General features: G+C 35.5%; 1 protein-coding gene across 1 annotated transcript in view; it reads left to right on the forward strand.

The window, feature by feature from the left end:
• The first annotated feature begins 397 nt into the window (after positions 1 to 397).
• The window catches only part of LOC128223405 (uncharacterized), a 28,330-nt gene continuing 6,420 nt past the window's right edge, over positions 398 to 22,307 (forward strand). The window contains exons 1-20 of the mRNA XM_052932684.1: positions 398 to 452; positions 2,519 to 2,557; positions 2,868 to 2,900; positions 3,683 to 3,814; positions 5,044 to 5,160; positions 6,097 to 6,264; positions 7,277 to 7,447; positions 7,929 to 8,102; positions 8,690 to 8,814; positions 9,927 to 10,023; positions 10,675 to 10,839; positions 11,424 to 11,673; positions 13,936 to 13,994; positions 14,474 to 14,512; positions 14,850 to 14,882; positions 16,304 to 16,435; positions 17,242 to 17,382; positions 19,059 to 19,226; positions 20,702 to 20,857; positions 21,318 to 21,491. Of these exons, the coding sequence (XP_052788644.1) occupies positions 434 to 452; positions 2,519 to 2,557; positions 2,868 to 2,900; positions 3,683 to 3,814; positions 5,044 to 5,160; positions 6,097 to 6,264; positions 7,277 to 7,447; positions 7,929 to 8,102; positions 8,690 to 8,814; positions 9,927 to 10,023; positions 10,675 to 10,839; positions 11,424 to 11,673; positions 13,936 to 13,994; positions 14,474 to 14,512; positions 14,850 to 14,882; positions 16,304 to 16,435; positions 17,242 to 17,382; positions 19,059 to 19,226; positions 20,702 to 20,857; positions 21,318 to 21,491 (2,392 nt within the window). The 5' untranslated portion in view covers positions 398 to 433. The remainder of the gene's footprint in view (positions 453 to 2,518; positions 2,558 to 2,867; positions 2,901 to 3,682; positions 3,815 to 5,043; positions 5,161 to 6,096; positions 6,265 to 7,276; positions 7,448 to 7,928; positions 8,103 to 8,689; positions 8,815 to 9,926; positions 10,024 to 10,674; positions 10,840 to 11,423; positions 11,674 to 13,935; positions 13,995 to 14,473; positions 14,513 to 14,849; positions 14,883 to 16,303; positions 16,436 to 17,241; positions 17,383 to 19,058; positions 19,227 to 20,701; positions 20,858 to 21,317; positions 21,492 to 22,307) is intronic.

The following is a 22,307-nucleotide window of genomic DNA, read 5'->3' on the forward strand; positions in this document are numbered from 1 at the left end:
TCATCTTGAACACAATCTTTGATTTCTTGGTCCTTATCATCATGCAGATATAAATAACTGAAGTCCGGAAAAATATGCCGACACAAATAAGGAATGTTAGTTTTCAAGCCTTTCAGCAGGTTTCACAATATTCATGATTTAGGTTTCTTTGTACTTAAAAGTGAACACTCATTGCTGCCGTAAATGCTTTATGTTGATGAGCAATTGTTTGAATATCAATATTATACGTTCAACATGCTATCACGTTTACAGTTTTGGTATTTTAAGTGCACACTGTTTTCAAGATATTAATAGTATATCTCCGCCACACGGCAAACTTTGTTTTGTATAACATTTTTTTCGGAAGTCCGATTGTAGACAATGCGCGATAATGCAGTCCAAATCTTATCTGATGACAAGACAGTCTTTATCTCACATAATTATTTTCGACAATATGGTGGACTTGTTGCCAGGTAAATTTGATTTTATAAATACACATGGAGATGGTATACTTGTTATTATAATTAGTCATCCAATACGTTTCCAAATTCATAATTGTTCCAAATATCTTAAATATTCCTATAAAACATTGCGCAAACAGTTTTCGATATATATTTTTAACAGTCCTTAAACAACAATATGATAATAAATCATACTGAAAAAGTGCGCTTTAAAAACAGTACGATACAAGTATGTACATAACACGAAATGAACTATTGACATGGTATTTTTTGTAAACGACATGCACACATAATGGAAAGTCTTCAGTTGCGACAGACCGCTACACATGTAAGCTACAAGGCATATGAATTCGATTCATCTAAAAACGGTACGCAAATAAACGCTACGTAATGAGCAGTTGTCATCAATAATGGTAATTTGGAAGCGCTACACAAATAACCACTACGTGTTGAGAATTCGCCATCAGTAATGTTAATCTGGAAGCGCTACACAAATAGCCACTACGTGTTAAGGATTCGCCATCAGTAATGGTTATCTGGAAGCGCTACACAAAAAGCCACTACGTGTTAAAAATTCGCCATCAGTAATGGTTATCTGGAAGCGCTACACAAAAAGCCACTACGTGTTGAGAATTTGCCATCAGAAATGGTTATCTGGAAGCGCTACACAAAAAGCCGCTACGTGTTAAGAATTTGCCATCAGTAATGGTAATCTGGAAGCGCTACACAAATAGCCACTACGTGTTGAGAATTCGCCATCAGTAATGGTAAACGTTATAAACTGTTGTACCAATCAGTACCAGTAATAGAAAATAATACACATATAGTAGTTACGTTGTAAAATGTCGTCTCAGTAAGAGTTGTATAAATAGTAACCTAAAAACGTAACACAAAGAGATGTTACGTAATGAACTGCCAACATCAGCATAAGAAGTAAGAGTAATTTTAAAACGCTACTCAAAAACGTGTTACGTAATGAACTGTCGCCATCAGAAAGACTAAGGTTAGTTGATATTCGCTTACTTTTGTTAGTTTGCCTGACATATCACTGCATACCTGGATGCCGCTTCACTTAAAACACAGCAATAACATAATAATTATACACGTACAAGTAGCGTTTATGATCTCCTCTATTGCATCCTGAATCTGTCTTTTACCTATTATAATTTTCTTTATTTTGAGACAGGTCTCAATCATTCGACTCGGTGTTATGCCAATTGACTTAAGTTCAATGAAATGCTCGTGTCTTTCATATTAATGGCCAATTGCTTGGCAGACCTTTTTTTATCAATTCTAGGTTATCACTTTAATAGCTGACGGTAAAATACTTATTATCATTTAAGGTCTATATACTTGGTTACATGAAGTTGTGCAGCATGCCATAATATTAATATATTTCATACGACCCCAGTGTACAGTTAAATCACGCCTCCAACATGAATGACGCAACGCAATTGGTCCAGAACGAGTCACATGGTGACTCCATATTTTTCCATATTTGGTCTATAAATTATATCGTACCAAAATGGTTTCTTTTTTACGATTGTAATGAGTAAATTAAGCTCTCTCGCTCTCAACCAATATGGTTTCCTCTACCCCCCTCGCCCCCTATAAAGGATCACCTACTAATTGTGTGATGACACTGAACAACAGTTACTGTGTTAAGCATGATATCCATTACATGAACATTATTTTAGATCTGAGTTAACCCACTAAGATGCCCTAAAGCTCGATCAAAGGCAATAGTATACATTTAGGATTATATGGAGTTATGTAAACTTATCGAATAACCGTACGCCTATGCCGAAGCCGACGCGTAGGCGGGAAGTGAAGCCGTACTTATTCTTCGAATACTCGAGCTTTTTATTCGACCAAAGTTACAACTTCACTGTGAATGATATGTTGGCGATTCAACCTTTAGGTACGTCAAATGAAACGTTGTTCAATATGAATATCTAATATGCTTCAATAAAAAAAAATGAAAAATGCTGTAATCCAATCGGTCCCAAAATGATAACAACCATACAATCTTGATATATAACAGAATATGTGACGTTTTTTTGTTTTCTTCTTTTCAGGGGCAACACTGTTCGTTTTATTGCTTCGAACAAATTCAGGTAAAGTTGTTCTAAACTTTCTTTTTGGTAAGAAAAGCAATATTTTGTATTAGGATTGATCTTATTTTTATGCGTTCATGTAGAATGAAGGCTCGGTCGCGATTTTGCAAATTCATGAAGCGCTCTAGAAATTCTTAGAAAATTTGCAATACTATTACAATAAATTACACATCTTTTGTCAAGGATAATTATAGTAACGATACTATGTAACATTTTGAAATTCACAAACTGAAATGTGGACCCATTTTCCTGATTAGAATTAGTTGTCATATGCATCGTGTGATGACGATCGGATATCTCTTTGTTTTAGCTTTTCTGTTGAGCAACACTGCTGGCGATGTCAGTAAGTACTGACCTTATTTTATTCCCGACCGAATATAATTTAGCAATAAACTGCTTGTCTCTTTCCAATGCAAACAACGCTATGATGAAACATAACTTCGTATTGTTTTCGACATTACGACACCAGTTTACATAGGTGCAAGCATATGTGTATATGATTATAAATAAAACAAATTAATGTCGATTGAAACTCTCGCCTGTGGCTTTTCACGTATATACACGGTATATTAACGATGAGCTCAAGTGAAATGGTGTAAAGAACAAATGTATGTTTTTCTACCACTATTAAGTCTTATTTTATAAAATTTACTTTTGTGTAAAATCAGTTTTCCCCCTGAAACAGTATGATTACAGTATGTATATCATACTTTATTTTTTGTCAAAAGATGTAAAAGGGTATAAAAGCCAAATAAATTCCGGTTATGAGAAAGGGGCGCAAGTTACGCTCCTAAGTTACGCCCCCTTTAACGTCAAATCCTGGAGCCGCCCTTGTATACAGCCATTTTATCCATCCAACATTTTGTAAACGTCTGCATAAATATAAACGTTTTTCAAAACTTCTTTTCTCTATGTGTTACTTATTTAAAACTATATAATTATATATCCAGGTCACCAATCCATTATTATGCATTGTTATATTATGTATGTATGCAATTCGTGTCGGAAAATAGTTCATTGAGCTTATTATGTTTACATAAGCATACACATAACAAAACTGTTCTCCATAGTGCATCTTCCTTGTATTTCCTCATTGATGTACTTGTAATTTCTTTCATTACACAGCTTTGCATAATTGCACGGACAAGCTGGACAATTGTGACGAGTATGACGGTGGAAACTTGTGTACGGACCCGACGTTCCATGTGTGGGTGCTTGACAACTGTCAGGGCTACTGTGGACTGCATGGGTGCAAAGGCAAGATGATAAATATGCAGTCGAAACTCGCTATGTCTCTTTATCTCGAATGTCTTCGGGTTTTTTATGGATGTGTTCTATTTACATTAAATCGAATGTTGGCTATCTTGGAGTTTTTTTCGAGAGCCCAACGACTTCGACATAGCGTGTTTTGACTGTATTAAGGAATAGCCCGATTGTTCATAACTTAATTTTAATGTTTACAACGTGATTTAAAGGTAATATTTTATGAGGTGTGCAAATATTTAAATAGAACAAGTACAGCTGAATCAGTTGTCTCAAATTGTGTTTGAATACTGCAGAAGATCATAAGTGTTTCCGTGAATACAACGTTAACTTGAACAAAGTTCTGGATAATCGAGCCATTTTATTGTTTTCAGCTAGTTATTCAATTGCAAGGTTATAGTTAAAATAGCAATTGAACATACGTAAGGTATGGAGCATTCTGGCAGTAAACAATCGTGTTTTGTAGTTATACTAATGCAGTAAGACTACAATTAATGACTTGTTTGACCTTAACGGACTAATTGCTTAAAAATAGCCATGACCCAAACTATGCTTTACCTCTTCAGTATTAACAATACATATACATTCTAACCCAATATGCTGGTAGGACAGGGTCAAGCCAAATATAGTTCACTTCTGGCCTAATTCAAAAATATTAATTGATTTCTGTAAAGAATGCAAGAATCGGAATGTTACCCATTTACTTTTAATTACGATCAAACGCAGAAAACATTTAGGCCAACTGTTCAGTATGCAGTTAAAGTTAACAACGTGAATAACGCCATCGTTGTTTACTTTCAAGTTGAACTAGTGCTCACATATTTAAATAGAAACAAGTTCAGTTGTCTCAAATCGTTTCAGAATTACAGAAGAACACAAGTGTGTCCATTAAACTTCCAGCTCAGTAAGGATTTGAAAAGTGATAGCGATGATGTTAAAAAGGTTAAAAACCTTTACAAATTTTAGAACAATCTTATATCATTCGAGAGCGAAGCTCTATACATATACATTTGCGTAAGAAACAGCGAGTAACAGCTGTAGAAAGCCGTTGGTGAAACCTGCTGACGGGCTGCATCGTGGTGTTTATAAACTGAGGTTTACCATATATGAAGACGTGTCCCATAAGGGAAGATTGTAAACGTTATCATGAACCATAAAGGAAGGCAAATTTGAACGCGTGATTCATTAGAGGTTTTGAACAAAATGTTATGGTAATCTTTTAGAGGCGTGTGACGACAATGAATTCCTCCCCACATGCGCTGATATTAACAGACCACTTAACTGCTCCGACGCTTCAGTAGCAAGGAATTGCAGAAGATCGTGCGGCTTTTGTTCCTTTGGTAAGTCTTACAGACACCATTTGGTCATATGGTCTTAATATAGAATCATTGTAAATATCAAGCCCCATTTTTATTTGACTAACTGTTGAAGTTTTGTCTTCTCGTCACAAATATATAACTTGACGCTGAGCCATTCTGCTAATGACGATTACTTGCGACAAGATACCATAGTTGTACAGTGAATGATATTGGGTGTGCCACAGAAAAATTACCAGTCATGTTTTGCTACTGGCTACTGGCTACTTGTCGAACTTGATATGCGTTGTTTGTTCTGTCCCATACGCACAGGGCCACTATGTGATAACTTAAAATTAATGTTATAACATTTGAATATTGGGATAATCAAACGTCCATTTCTGAAATATATGTGCATAAGATTGTATTGTTATCGTATGACAAAGCATTTTCGGCAACCACGGTACTTTCTGCCGTTTCTTTCCATACATACCGTGGGGCAATTGACTGACAAAATCTCGTTTTATGAATATGCATGAGGCGGGAGAGACAACTCTTCTTCTAATGAATTCGAATGTTATACTCAAATACTGTTTAATAACTGTTCTGTGTCTGTAGCCCCCGTTGCCTTGTGGTCTTAACATTACAAAATATTATTGCATTGAGAAGGCGGAGTCGGTTCAACTCCGGCAATTGGTAGGACAATTTTCAACCATAAAGCATCAGGTACTCTGAGGAACCAATGAAACTGCCTCATTAATTATTCATGATTTAATGATTACGAGATTTTCTTAGCCAAATTGCCCACGGAACACAACGAAGCGTGGAGTAGTGTATATCGGGGGTATCCGACGATGATGACACAGTAAAGCAAGTTTGTTCGCGTATGTTTCTGTCATATAACTGAACAGTCGAAAAAGATGTTTATAGAAACCGAATCACCTTCATAAATTACACGTGCAATCGGTATCTATTTTTAAGATGATGGTGGCTGGTCCGAGTGGGGCACTTGGAACGGATGTGACGTCACGTGCGGTACCGGCACGCGCCAGCACGAGCGCTCGTGCACCAACCCTTCACCGCATTATGGGTTACCTTGCCTTGGGAGTAATAGCGAGACAGGCGTGTGTACATTGTCGCCTTGTCCGGGTAAAAGAGCATGTCATTTATTTCAATCGTACTGATAGTGTATGTGATTCGGCGTATTCATATTGTATTCATAAAGCTCATTATTTGTTTGAATCTTAGTGAGCAATGTCTTATAGTTTAGTATGCTATATTTATTTTTTTAAATATTTTTGTTAACGGCTTACACATCAACTTTGTCCTCGTTTTTCACTAAATCGAGGCTATCGGTTTCAGGCGAAAAGTATCGTGACAAGTCAGATTGTGTATACTAGATATTATTACATGATCTTTAGAAAAATAGTCCATGATTGGACGGAGAACAATTTTAAAAGACAAAATAAAACTTGCCTATTTATAGACCAGAATCAATTTACCTTATTACGTCATATTTATAGAATAATACATGGTTGACCATCGCTTTTGGTTGATAATTGCCCCAGTGGGAATAATTATTGCCCGCGGGCTGTAATAATAGTAATACAAATGCTATGTCATTTGTCAATGATTTGAACTGGTTTTGAAAGTTCTATTGTGGAATATTAAAGGATGTGATTAACATGATCTCTGAAAGTTTATAAGGTTTTTCATGGCATTAGCTGTGAAGATTAACGACTGTCTGGAAATTACAAATGCTAACCTTTCTTTCGTGTTTTCGCAATAAGATATTTCCATTCTTTAAATATTTCCGGTTTTTATATCGGCTGATTTGTATGTACATTTCAATAGAAGACACTGCTAGGGTCGATCAAGCCTAGGAGCAGTTTCATAGTAATCTCGAATGAAACTTTAATGGACATTTTTGAGGGAATGAATTTCAATAGTGAAATGTTACTATAAATAGTAGCATGTGTATTATTATTTTATAAACGCCATAGTGACATGTCTATTTAAAGAAGGGGAAACACTTTATCATATGACGTCGAAATGTATCATGCTTTATAATGTTATAAAACAGCTATTTATTAATTTCGCAGGTAAAAAGTGAATAATTGTATACAATATACTTTTCATTCACCGTTTCGCTATTCGAAAGGTATGACAGTAAATGGTGTATGGAGTGCTTGGGGCTTGTGGGAGTCGTGCTCGGTTACATGTGATGGGGGAATGCAGATGAGAATGAGGAGTTGTACAAGTCCTGACGCCGGGAACCATTGCCCCGGGAAGCCATCAGAGCACCGTGTGTGTAGTCTGCAGGCGTGTCAAGGTATTTAGAACAGAGATGCGTAAGACACTGTATGAAATCCATCGTACGGAAACCAGTAATTCTATAAAGATTTGCTCTTAAAGTGTGTTCTTGGTGTAAGTGTGAATTTAGATCGATACTAACAGGACAAAGCCGTCGACAATTCGATCACACTATTAAATACAGGTTGTCTACTTGCATACCAGCTTTGAGATTCTCTTAAAGAACTATTTTGTATTTGTGTGAAACTACAGACCGTATTTTTATCAGGATCTTATTTATAAGGATATATATGTGTATGCAATTTCTGTCATTTTGTCTGGCCAGGTTCGAAGAGGGCTAGACGATATGTCAATACAATAAACATGTACATGTATTTGAGTATATGCAAATACAATATGAACATAAATCTAGTAAACATATATTTGATATCTTTTAAAAAATAATTATGCCAATAACCTTTGGCCCATCAACAAATATATGGAATTCAACTTTTTAACAGATGGAGCTTGGTCTTCATGGGAAAGATGGAATGTGTGCTCTATAACATGTGGAGGAGGAATCAAGCGCCGGCAACGACATTGCAATAATCCCCCACCATCCCCGTCAGGGCGATACTGTGACGGAAGCTCGGAACAAACCCTGATATGCAACAACAATCCTTGTCCTGTCAAAGGTAAGGTGTGCATTTCGATGCAGAATGATTTCAAGTAGTTTCTGTACTATCGAAAGGAAACAAAGCATTAAGCCGGGTTGACAACAGATCAAAGTTTATAAAATCACATTGGCCATGTTTAAAGTAAATATATATTACCTTCCTTGAGGAGAACAGTACAGCTTGTAAATCTTAAGTCACTTTAAAGTAAGTATCATTTTATCTCTGGTATGAGACCATAACTTGGTATAGCAAGCAAATCGAGGATTCGAATTGCTTCTCCAGTGCATTTGACTTAGAACGTTTTCGCTATTACCTCTCGATGTACTAGCATAATATTATTATAATTGTCCATACGTCTACTATATCCGCAAATTTTAGCAATTCGAGTATGAACGGTCCTTTCTGCGTCTTTGTGAACATACGTAATAATGATACCGAGTGAAAAAACAAACAACAGTTCATGCAGTTTGACGCTAAAACTGTTTTTAACTTTCCTAAATATGTTAATGTTCCCCCTTCTTTTGATAAAACACCCATTTGCGTTTCCTTCTAGTCCACAAAGTCTTGCGTTGCGCCTTCGTGTCGGGCTGTTCTTTTTTCTGTAGATTGCCGAGACATTATGAAGTACAGTGTTGGGGCTTCGTCAGGAGTATACACGGTGTATGCGCCTACGACCTATACGAGAGTTCAGGTGTTCTGTGACCTAGATACAGATGGAGGTGGTTGGACTGTGAGTATATTTAGATCAATTTATACTTATTTTGTTATACTTTTGGTATACCCAAGCCAGATGTAGAATTACTTTGCAGATTAAGATTTAAATTTCTGATCTGCCTTATTTGCCCTTTTATTAAACCCTTTGCACCTAAAAATTGCATTGATCTAGCATTTTGATCAATCTATACAATTGAACTAGTTATGGCCCCTTTCGAAAAAGCTGTGGGATATTGCTTACTTGTCTCTTGTCGTTCGATCGGTCGGTCGGTCTTTCGATCGCTCGATATACCAAACATGGTGTGATTGATAACAAGAGAACATTTGGGCTTTAGGTCCTTAAACCTTGAAGGGAGGTTGATGATGACCTGCAGATGTCAGCAGGTCAGTGTCTTATTGGCTTTGAACACAAAAACCTTGTCCTGTCAATATAAATAGATCGCTCGGATCTTCGATCCTTAAACTTGTTAGACACATATTATTCATCACTTCAATCAGTCATTTGGTCAGTTGGTCCCTATATTGCAAACATGCGTTGCTTCGTTCATTGTCTGATGCCGTCATACCGCACTTTGACGTTCGGTATGTGTCGCAGGAAAATTGTATGCAAACAAATAAAAGGGTCCCTAAAAGGTTCAGCAAAAAGGTTTTGTAAGCCAACCATAAGCAAAACGTTTTTCTTTTTTAACGAAATTGTCAGTCGAAACATTGACGCCCATGTGATCCAATGCCGAACTCGATTGAGAAATGATGTGAAAAATATTTTCTCTTTGTGAAACTTGTTTTCTTATGTCTTGGTTTTGCCGGCAGAAGTAACCCCCGGTGTCCGTAACGATAAACACAATGTATTCATATAGATATATACATTTCGTTATTATCGGAAATTAACTTAAGAAAACGACTTAAGTTAAGAAATTAATCAATATATTTTATGAACACCAGCCCAGGTCAATAATTGATCTGCCAGATCTTCTGTATAAATACTAGAATCGCAATGGGCAGCTTCCTCAAAGTAACACGTAGACGTGGTCGCTTGCATTTTGCACTGCTATTCATTCCTGTATTAAACCAAAGTTTAGAGTTGAAATAATAATGATACCTAATGGAATATTTTGTTGGTACATTTAGGTATTCCAGAAGCGATTCAATGGTTTAGTGAATTTCTACAGACCATTTGCAGACTACGAAGAAGGTTTCGGAACTGTTCATGGTGAATTCTGGCTCGGTAAGTGGTGACTTTATTAAAATATTTGCAGCATAACATTAAAGGTGTTCTTTAAGTATAGGCTCGTTTGCATGTTCGACTGAGGAAGCATCTTGCATCTTGTTATGTTTTTCCTACATTCTGACCTTCAGGCTTGCGACAGTTGAACGATCTAGTTATTTGTTAAGATCTCAAAGAAATGTGCCAATGCATTTTACCTTGAAAGCAATAAACAGTGTTCGCCACCTGGTTACATGTGCAGGCTTATGATTTTTATTATTTATAAATAATAAGGTCATCCATGGTGGATCCGTGGTCTAGTGGTAAATCATTGTGAATTCGAGTAGTCGGAGACAGGTTCAAGTCCCTCTTGTAAGATTTCACTGTATTTTCTTTGGCGGTAGCCCCGCCATTAATCGATAAACGTTTTATTGAGATTAGAATGGAATGCGGGTTTTTTGTCATTCAGCTTTGGTTGTCGTTTTCCCATTGAAAATGTGCCTTCAAATGGGATATATGCAACGTGGCTCGACCGTATTAATTTTTTTTTTCAATTCAATTATGTATTGAGGATTGATAACACCATGGATCTAGGTTTCGGTTTTTCTTCCGGGTGATTCACAGTACAGCAACTGTAATTTAAAAATAGCAATGAATAACTAATTATTTCAGGGTTGAAATGGTTACACGAGTTCACTGCGTACGGTTCCTTTGAATTACGGGTTGACATAGAAACAGCTAACGGCACGACGTTTTCTGATCACTACCGCTCGTTCAGAGTAACAGAAGGGTCAAATTACAAAGTTTATCTCGACAGATGGGATTGGTCTCCTGGTGGTAGGTGGTTGCCAAATGAGTATTTATGCATCAGTTATACCATTTACATAAAATAACAGGGCTTACCTGAACTCGGTTTTGTACAAATATGATTTAATTTTATTTCCGGACCGTGGATCGCCTAGGTTGACATAAACTTTCACAGGTTCATCGACAGCCATTGTTTGAAAACTTGAGGTATGGTTTTCAATCTGTTATCTGTTAATCACTTATAAAAAGGTAAGCAGAGAAATGTTAAGGTTACCCCCAAAAATAAAAATCGTAAAATATGTTAAAATGAAACACCACAGGAAATAAAAAGCACCACAGGAAAATAACTTGCCTTCTCAAACAGAGCCATATTCTGCTTTTAATTCTATTGCACAGTTTTCTTTGACCTTCTTTTCCCAAAGCGATATCCCAATATATGTTCTAATATTTTTGGCCTTATAAAGGTCCTTGACCTTACGTTTTAGACGTTTGAGCAAATAAAAAAAAATATATTGAAATTGAAAAATTGTCTTTGGAAATCGAGGTAAATCTTTATGGTTACTATTTTAAATAAAAAAATGATGTTTTTAAAAACAATCACAGATTGATTTCAGTGACTTCAAACAGTAGCCTTTCGAACATGAACCGGATGAGTTTCAGCACGTATGATCACCAAACGCACCATGTTGCCGGTAATAACTGTGATTTGCAGTACGAGCCTGGCTGGTGGTATTATAGCTGCTACAACGCCAACCTCAACGGAAAATATCTTGTTCCCGGCACCCACAGCATAGTCGGCATGTGTTATGAAAACTATGACGGAAATCAACATGAAAGTCTGAAATCAAGCAAAATGATGTTTCGGCGCAACTAATATACGTTATTTGGTATTAAGACAAAGGTAGCTCACGTGTGTAAACATTAAACGATTGACAATTCATAAATTGATTAGTCTCTCACTTGTAATTGACTTTTAAATAACATTTGCGATCAATAAAGGGTTATATAGGTATGTTGTGTGTTTATTAAATAACGTTGCACAACAAATAATGATAATCGATTTTTATTTCATGTAAAACATCAGCAGCCAAGTGTAAACAACTGGTTATTGCTTTGAATTGGTTTAATTTAGCCAACATGTTTTTTGATTGGTCAATCGTTATTAAATTATTAGACACACTTAACACGAAAATGTGCACATAAGTAATAAATAACCTCTTGATATCTTATACAGCTTTATACAATTTGGTACAGTGTATTACTGTTTTATAGTTGCGTAATTCAATAACAGACTGACAACGGGATACCATTGTTATGAAAAACAATGAATAAAGGTTTTTATTCAATTAAACGATGAATAAAATGTCTTGTTTTAAGCGAGCAAGTACAGAGGATACTGTTACGGTGGACCGTCAATAACTTATTTGGTTATGTTGCATCATTGTTATAAAATGTTATAAAAAAATGTTATAAATATTGGGTGTTCCTTAAACGTCAAATATATAAAATACAAACAAAATTCATAACTGGTAATTTTACGAGGACAAACAGCAATCCAGTTATCTGTGTTATTACCAACTTCTGAATAAATTACTCAAGTACTATTAGAGTTCAAGTCAAGCTAAATCCGGAAATTTGTATTACTAGACGGAACATACACCAAAGAAACAAAAGCCTTGCAAGGGTTTTGAGCCCAACAAAAACAAGATACATTACTTTGACATTTAACGTATTTATTAAAAAAAAACTGTAAAACATCGAAAAGGTTGAAAAAATATCGAAAACAATGATCCTTATGAACGATACCGTGTTGAATTTGAAAGAAATGTGGGGGCAGAAAACACAGGATTTCTACCTCATTAGACGATAATTATTTGATCACTATACATATTATATCATTCATCAGTCATTTAATAGTTGTGCGTATTCAGCTATAAAATACACTGCTACAATCTTGTTATTAATAATTAATATGTTCCATAAATGCATTATTTAGTAAGTTGTTTAAGATTTATTCCTCAAAATTTGTGTTTGTTATATATGTGCATATATTGATTTTAAATACGAGTGTCACTTAAAGCATGCACAATATTTAACTGACAAAGACAAGGCAAGTAGGTAGCAAATGATGATAAAACAAACAAAAGGAGCAAAGCAGATACAATGGCATGGCATGTATTACAGAACAAAAAGTACATATACAAATCAAACTAAAAACAATTGGAGACATACGTTTTGTAAAGCAGGCCTTTGAACTAAACTAAGTAGGCATCACCCTCCCTGCTATGTTACAGCACAAGATGGGTATGATCACATGGAACTGTCCCAGAAACTAATCAGTAATTTGAATTGAGACAGGTTTAATTGTTATCTAACATGATTAAGCAGCGATTTCCATAGCTGCTGAACACTTAAAAGGATTTTAACTGTATGAAAAATGGGCTCATCGAAAACAGAGCTTAGGGTTAATTTTGAGGAAACAAAAAAATACCGTGTATAAGGATTAAGTTGAATCAAGTTTGCGATTTTTAATGGGGAAAAATGGATTAATTTTATATATGTCAGAAACATGTATTTTTTCATCATTACACCTCTCGTCAAACTTTACTTTCGACTTGTGGTCAAAAACCGTGTTGATGCATGTCATAACTTGGAAAAACAGCATTTTACACGAACAGCCTAACGGTTTAAACGAGAAAATAGATAAAAAATATTCGCTGTGTTTTCAGTTTGGCTGGTCGTCGGTAATACGTGTTCGTTATGTTAGAAATATTCCTCTCTTTCTGTGAAAAGGATTTATTTACACGTGGTGCTAGTAAGAAGGCATTTCAGAATATACGGATATATTCTGAACAATATTTTATCTATTTTATAAAATGCTTGAACACGAAATTATGATGAGCAATTGTTTATACTCGAGTTATATACTTTCAACATGTTAACACGTTAACAGTCAGATTATCCATTATTATCGAAGTATTTTTTATTTTATTTTAAGTGCACACCTCCTTCATGATATGATTTTAATAGTTCTGTCACACAGTGCATTTCATTTTGGATAACATTTATTTCGGACGGCAAGTTTTTTGACCATGCACGATAATGCAGTTCAGGGGTTATCTGTAGGACAAGACAGTACATATTTCACCTAATCATTTTCGACAATATGGTGGACTTGCTGCCAGGTAAATTTGCTTTTATCAATACATTTGGAAATGGTATACTTGTCGTATGATGTTAATTAAATTATTCATTCAAAACGCTTTCAAATTCACAATTGTTTCAAATATTTAAAATAGTTCTAAAAAACGTTACACAAATGGGCAATATATTCCGATAAAGGATAATGGAGTAATAAGTGAACATGCCAACCTGCCCTGAACCTTTTACCAGACACCAGCGCCGACACCGACCCGAGGGCCAGAAGCTTTGCCGTCCTTATTTTTCTATTAGTCAAGCTTTTTATTCGACCAACTACAAAGATACAACTTCAATATGAACCTTTAAGTACATCAAATGAAACATCGTTCAGTATGCAAATTAAACATCATTAAATCGATTTAAAAAAAACACACTGTAATCCCATCGGTTCAAATATGATTACAACTATGAAATTTATATATAAGAGACAATAATTTGGCGTTGATTGTTTCTTTCTTTTCAGGAGTAATACTGTTCATTTTATTGCTTCGAACATGTTCAGGTAAAATTGATATAAACCTTTTTTTGATGGAAAAGCTATATTTTTGTATTAGGATTGATTCTTATTTTTATGCGTTATGCAATTTAAGGCTCGGTCGCAATTTTGCAAATCCATGAAGCGCTCTAGCAATTCTTTTTGGAAAATTTGCAATAATTTTACAAATATTTACACATCTTTTGTCAAGGATAATTATTTGAAAGATACTATGTAACATTTTGAAAATCGCTTTTCTCTGTCTGATTCTCGAACTGAAATCTGGAGCCATTTTCCTGATTATGATTAGTTGCCATGTTTCATATGCATCGTGTGATGACGATCGGAATTTTCTTTGTTTTAGCTTTTTTGCTGAGCAACCCTGTTGCCGACAGCAGTAAGTACTGGCCTTATTTTATTCCTGACCGAAAACAATTAACAAAAAATGTCTGTTTGTCTCTTTTCAATGCAAAAACATCGCTATGATGAAACATGACTTCGAATTGTTTACGACATTACGACACCGGATTACATAAGTACAGGTAGTATTTGTCAGAGATATATGTGCATATGATTATAAATAAAACAAATCAATTACGATTGAAACTCTCACCTGTGCCTTTTCACGTAAATATACGGTAAATATACGGTTAATTAACGGTGAGCTCAATTGAAATCGTGTAAAGAAACAAATTGTATGTTTTTCTATCACTTATTTTACCAATTTTTCCTTTTTTTGTAAAAGTTAGTTTTCGCACTACAACGGTCTGATTTCAGCATGTAGTTCATATATATGTTTATCACCTTCGATTTAATCACTAAACATTTTTACACAGCGATACGTGCGGATTCTGTCAGGGCAGTGGCCTGGCAGAGATTTGATGGTAACCTCAAAGGCCAAACTTGACCCAATCATTGGAGCAACCATGTCTTTGTATATAACTTTTTCTCTTAATTTGGCAAAATATATAAGCACCTTAGATTACATAATTGAATAGGTTCCTCGTTTTAGGAATACTTTTCAAAGACACTTTTTTATCAAGCAGCAATAGAAAAAAAATAATGACAATTCTTTCCAACTTAACACTACTAAACCATGCTGTTTGTCGTATGTACATACTGCTACTTACAACTTTGCTTTTCAAAATGTCCACCTCTTTTATTAATCTAATTTTTGAAAGAAACAACCTTGATATAGTTGTTTCTCAACTATCGGAAGCGTGCGCTTGTGGACTGGCCCTACAGCCGGGAAAAACTAGTGGATGTTAATATTGTATACCACTAGCGAATCTAGGTCGGCTGGAGCTCACCTGGCGCTCCTTCCACTGAAATCGTCCAAGTCTACTATTTAGTTTCATTCAGGATAAAAAAGTAAACAAATAAACATAAAATATTAAGGCACCATTTCGGACTATAAGTTGTAAAATATATCCCCAAAATCCTCTGCCAACTCTTTAAACCAAATAAAATTTGAGAAGCGCAAATTACGCCCCTAGGTTACGCCCCCTCTAACGGCAAATCCCGGGGGCGCCCTTCTATACAGTCATCTTGTACATCTAACAATTTTTCATTGTCTGCATGAATATATTATAAAATATTTTTATGTATGTATTACTTATTTAAAACTATGCTCATATTTCAAGGTCACCAATTCATTATTATGTATGGTTGTGTTATGTTTGTATGCAATTCATGTCGGAAAATGCTCATTGAACTAATAATGTTGACATTTGCATACACTTGACAAAAAACTGTTGTCCAAAGTAAAACTTCCTTGTCTTTTCTCCTTGATTTGTACGCGTTTCTTTCATTACACAGATCTGCTCAATTGCAAGGACAAGCTGGACAATTGTGACGAGTATGACGGTGGTAACTTGTGTACGGACCCGACGTTCCATGTCTGGGTGCTTGACAACTGTCAGGGCTACTGTGGATTGCATGTGTGCAAAGGCAAGATGACAAATATGCAGTCGAAGCTCGCTTTGTCGAAATCCTTTATCTTGAATTTCCGATTATGACCATTTATGTTGAGTGTTCGGTTTTGTTAGAGATATGTTGTATTTCGATTATATCGAATGTTCGTTATCTCGAAGTATTCCTCGAGGTCCATATGATTAATCATGCTGAAAGCAAGCACAAAATTTTATCCAGCCGAATATTTATTTTATCGAGATATTCATAGAATGTTTCTCTTTAATTGCAGGTATTTGGCTGATTCAAAGCATAACAACTATAAATTATGTGCAGTACTCCCTGGACCACATCTGGGCACTTGGCATTTAATTATAAAGAAAATCCAATCAGCGCCGATTAGTTTTCTTCTGTGGTTAGATTTATAAGCTACTTGACTAGCGGATTCGTGATCTAGAGGTTACACAATTGACTGTCAATCTAGGGATCGAACTTTCGATTCCCCACAGCACCACCACACTGGTGCGAAATAAAAAAAAACATATAAGCTTTAACCAGGGTTTAATCCTATCTTTGCACTATGCTCCAACAACCTAAAGTGACTAGCAATCTTATCGGATCACTCGCCGAATGAGCAAGACCAGAGTGCGAGTATGGATAAGCCTGTATACCCGATTCATTTATTTGACCCATATGTCTTTTATGATTAACGTTTCATTTACTGTCCTGTTGTTTGAGATTTCTTTAGCAAGACCAATATTGAATAAATTAGAAAAGATTTAATACATAGCTTTAACGTTTGTTTTTAATAATTACATCTTAACTTATGAAGTTCTTCTCCATAGAGCTCAATTACCAGCTGAATTGCACAGACAAGCTGGACAATTGTGACGAGTATGACGGTGGAAACTTGTGTACGGACCCGACGTTCCATGTGTGGGTGCTTGACAACTGTCAGGGCTACTGTGGATCGCATGAGTGCAAAGGCAAGATGACAAATATGCAGTCGAAACTCGCTATGTGTCTGCGATCTCGAATTTCTGTTTATGTCATATTTTAGAAAGTGTTCGGTTTAGTTAGAGAGAGACGTGATGTGTTTCGATTTTATTAAATTTTCGTTATCTTGAAGTATTTCTCAAATGACTCCAAATGACTCCGACATAGAGAGTTTCGACTGAATGAAGGAATGTCCCGATTGCTCATCACTAAATGTTACCGTAAACATTTTGGACATCGATGTTAACTTTATAAAGTGAAATATGGTGTGCTCATATATTTGAATTAAACAAGTATAACTGAAACAGTTAAATTTTGGTTGGAATACTACAGATCATAAGTGTAGACGTGAAAACAACGTTGTTTTCTTTAAGTTCTGGGCATTCGATCTATTATATTGTTTTCAGCTAGTTATTCAGTTGCTAGGTTGTAGTTAAAAATAGCAGTTTCTTTAAAAACGTGTTTTTTTCCGTTCTGAATTGCCAGAGGAAAAGCGAAAATAATGTTTCAGTATCTCATCAACAGTCCGCTAACAACCGACCTCAACAATCACTCGCCTAGAATGTTCTGTCACTCTGCATGATAATGACACTGGCAAAACCATTCGCCAGTAAATCTGTGCACTTACCCCACCCACAAATGCTAAAAAACTGTGCAGCGTTCAAAGATAGTATATACCATTTCTGTGGTGAATGAGAAAAACTTACTACAGAACTGAATTTTCTTTTTTGCCGGAGCAGTTCTGAACATCCAACACTTTACCCGTTAATATCGACATGAATAAAACCATTTTACATATGGCGATTGTTTGTACACTCGTGATTTTGAACCATGACCATTGTAATCTGTGACTTGCGGACTAATTGTTACATTATTGGAGTATGTTTGATGGCTGGTCCATGTTCATGCACTATTAAAATCTTAAATGTTTTGAATTTATAATGACGTATTAAAAGCAATTACTTTGACAATTAGCGTATCTTTTTAAATTGAAACGTTTTGAAAACTTTTTTGTGTGCTGATGTCAACAGGGAAACTATTTGTCCACCTTTTCGAAAAGGTACTTGTTAATTTTGTGGTAATTTATAGTGTTTTAGTAACCAAACTAACCAGATAAATAGAAAATACTAGGTTAGTGCCGTAGATGGAGAAAGTTTATCTGGCTCGGCTAAATATCCCAGCCCTGCCAGATAAACTTCCTGTATCCACGGCACTCACCTAGTATTGTCAATTTATTTGACTTACTGTTGCTGTTTTTGTCGTCAAAATATATCACTTGAAGGTGAGCTATACTGCTAATGGCAATTAATTGCGACATGAAACAACATTTGACATTGGGTATGACATAAAAATTAACACTCAATGTTTGGCTACATAATGGCTACAGGCTACTGGCTACTGGTCGTACTCGACATGCCCCTCTTTTGCAAACGCACAGTTAAATCACTTAATTTTATTTAATTTGAATATTTGGAGAAACAAACATTATGTTCCGCACTTTACTGGCGTAGAATGGTGCTGTTAACGTTTGACAAAGTAAAGAAAGTTTTCTGTTTATTGACAATTATGTATGTGTCTCTCATATACTTTAATAGTCGAAAATGATGTAAATAAAAACCGAAACACGTTCATAATTCGCAAGTAAAAAAAGCATCTTATTTTTAAGTTGATGGTGGCTGGTCCGAGTGGGGTGCGTGGAACGGATGTGACGTTACGTGCGATACCGGCACTCGCCAGCACAAACGCACGTGCACCAACCCTTCACCGCAGAATGGGTTACCTTGCCTTGGAAGTAATAGTGAGACAGGCGTGTGTACATTGTCGTCTTGTCCAGGTTAAAGAGCATATCATGTCTTTCAACCGACTGCACATGTTTAACAATTTAGATCTTAAGATGTCAATTGACCATACTCTCCCCCAGGGAGAATTTGAAGGTTATGATATCTTAAAGCTTAAGCAAAATGCCACAAAATGAGATATGTTAACGCTCTGAGTGAGGGGGCATCAGTGAGTAACAGTCTTTTAAACTGCGGTACCCTAAGCAGTTACTTTTAAGTTTTATCTGTACTATTTCTTCTATGTTTAATGATCATTAATAAGATAAAAATTGGTAAATCATTAATCTTAAGTTCTACGAAAGTTTTCTTATAATTCGTACCGCGCGAATTGGTGTAAAGTACGTTACTGTTTAAACGTTACATAAAAGCAACGTTTTTATAAAAAATCATATGTTACACAGAGTGATTATACTAATAAAGTCAATATATTTTGCTTGATGAAATATACATCCCATATTTTAAACACGTATTAGACGATTTTCATCAAGAAATCCATTAACTAACTTATGATGGTGCAGATAACGCATGTGTATTAACGTTAATGTTAGTTATATTGTGCATTACACACATTATATTCTGGTTTTATTTCTTATTTGAACCTCTGATAAAACCTTCGTAATGATTACGTTACTTAGGCTAAAGATTCAATGTTATTGTTAATTTTCATATAGAAAATGAGTAAGAACAAATAGAGTTGCAAGCAAGTAAATATTAAAACGCAATAATATAAATATAAAGTATTTGTTCAACAGAAATTGTAAAAATGCATATAAAATAGATTTGACAATTACATAACCGAAATGTAATGTGTACCTGTCGACCAGTGGAAACTGATTACTTTGCAGAGAAGTTTTGAGACTCTGTTGTTCTAAAAGAAATATATTTGGAGTGATAAACCTTTAACTACATAAGCAATAATGCATTTTGGCAGAATAATAATAACTGACAACACGATTGTAATAGTGTGTTTAGTATCTTAACACACAGTTTTCTGAGATTGGTGACCAATAAAGATTTACTGTGATATACTTTCGTCTTTTAAGGTAGAAATACCGTGTTATGTGCACCTTAATTTCAAATTAAACTTGGTATCCTTCATAAGAACAATTGTTTTCAACATGTATACATCCTTTTTGGTTTAATAAAACATTTGTATTATTTGTTGTAAATCTTATATGGGGGTAAGAGCACATCTTTTTAAGTATTACTGAACATTAAATGAGGTTACTTGACTTCATGGATTGCAGAATGTTTTTCAAAAATTAATTATATTGAATTATTTTAGAAACGTGTAGACACGTTGAATGAAATGTCAAATATGGAATTCAAATTGATCGCAAACTCATTATTGACCTCGTCTTTCGCCTCGGAGAAAAATGATTTTTTGGTCAATATGACAGCATATTTACCAGATAAGTAGTAAATAATTGTATAAATTTCACTCTTCATTAACCTTGTCGGTATTCCAAAGGTGGGTGGAGTAGTTGGGGCATGTGGGAGCCGTGCTCGGTTACATGTGATGGGGGAATGCAGATGAGAATGAGGAGTTGCACCAGTCCTGTCGTCGAAAACCATTGCCCCGGGAAGCCATCGGAGCACCGTGCGTGTAGTTTGCAGGCGTGTCAAGGTATTTAGATCAAAGCTACGTTAAACATTGTACAAAATCAATCATGGACACCCAGAATCCTTTAAAGATTTGCTCTTAACGTTATCTTTACGTGTTTTCTTGGTATAAGTGTGAATTTAGATCGATACTAACAGGACAAAGCTGTGGACAATTCGACAACAGTATATAATACTGGCTGTCTACTTGCATACTAGCTTTGAGATTCTGTTTAAGAACTATTTTGTTTTATTTATTTGCGTGACGCTACGGACCTTTTCTTGTATCAATTATTTATAAGAATATCTATATGTGTGTAGTTGCTGTCATTCTGTCTGGCCAAGTTCGAAGAGGGCTAGACGACACGTCAATTCAATAAAAATACAAATACAATATGAACATAAGTCAAGTAAATATATATTTGATATCATTTAAAAAAATAATCACGCCCCTCAACACATATATGAATTCAACATTTAAACAGACGGAGCTTGGTCGTCTTGGGAACGTTGGAATGTGTGTTCTATAACATGTGGAGGAGGAACCAAGAGCCGGCAACGACATTGCAATAATCCCCCACCATCCCCGTCAGGGCAATACTGTGACGGAAGCTCGGAACAAACCATGATATGCAACAACAGCCCTTGTCCTGTTAAGAGTAAGATGTCCAGTATGAGGCAAAATTATTTCAAGAAGTGTATACTAGCGAAACGATACAAAACATTACGCCATGTTAACAACAGAACAAAATAATCACAACATTACACTGGCCAGGTTCATAGTACATGTATATTAAGGGGAACAGTGCATATTGTCAATCCGGGGCAACACTGTCCATCGATGCATTTTATTATACCGTGGAATGACTTTATTTATTCATTTATTTCTATCGCAATTGCTGTCTGCAACCAAAATAAGAATAAATCGTCTGAACTGCACAGACGAATGACCCCGTATCAAACATTACTATGACGTCATCGGGTAGGCTTCGCGTTACATTGTGGGGTAAAGTGAAAGCTGATGCTCGCCGATGTTCACAATATAGTGTATAGGGTACAAAACAAGTCAATGTTGTATCAGAGTGGGTCACGTGATCAAAGTGGACCAGCCAACATTATTCTTGCAATATAAAACTATAAAATAGGTTATAATAAAAACAACCTTTATAAACAAATAATTGTGTAAACTGATTAAAGAAAAAGGCAACATCAAGATATAATCACGTATGTTTTACCGTTTTAATAAACCTTAGGACATATATGAAAGGCATTTAATAACTTGTCCCCAAACTTGCAGGCTACGGGTTGATTACAGCTTGGTTAACGAACCGGTTTCAGATCAATATATGAACACATTACGTATGACCCAAGTCCCTCAAACTTCGTAGGCATGTTAGTCACACCCAGCAGATAAATCCTATGGCTTTAGAGGTCAGTGGGTCAAAGGTCAAGGTCGTTGTGACCGTAAGCTAAAA

This window comes from Mya arenaria, chromosome 17 (genome assembly GCF_026914265.1).
Source record: "Mya arenaria isolate MELC-2E11 chromosome 17, ASM2691426v1".
In the NCBI taxonomy this organism is placed as follows: domain Eukaryota; kingdom Metazoa; phylum Mollusca; class Bivalvia; order Myida; family Myidae; genus Mya; species Mya arenaria.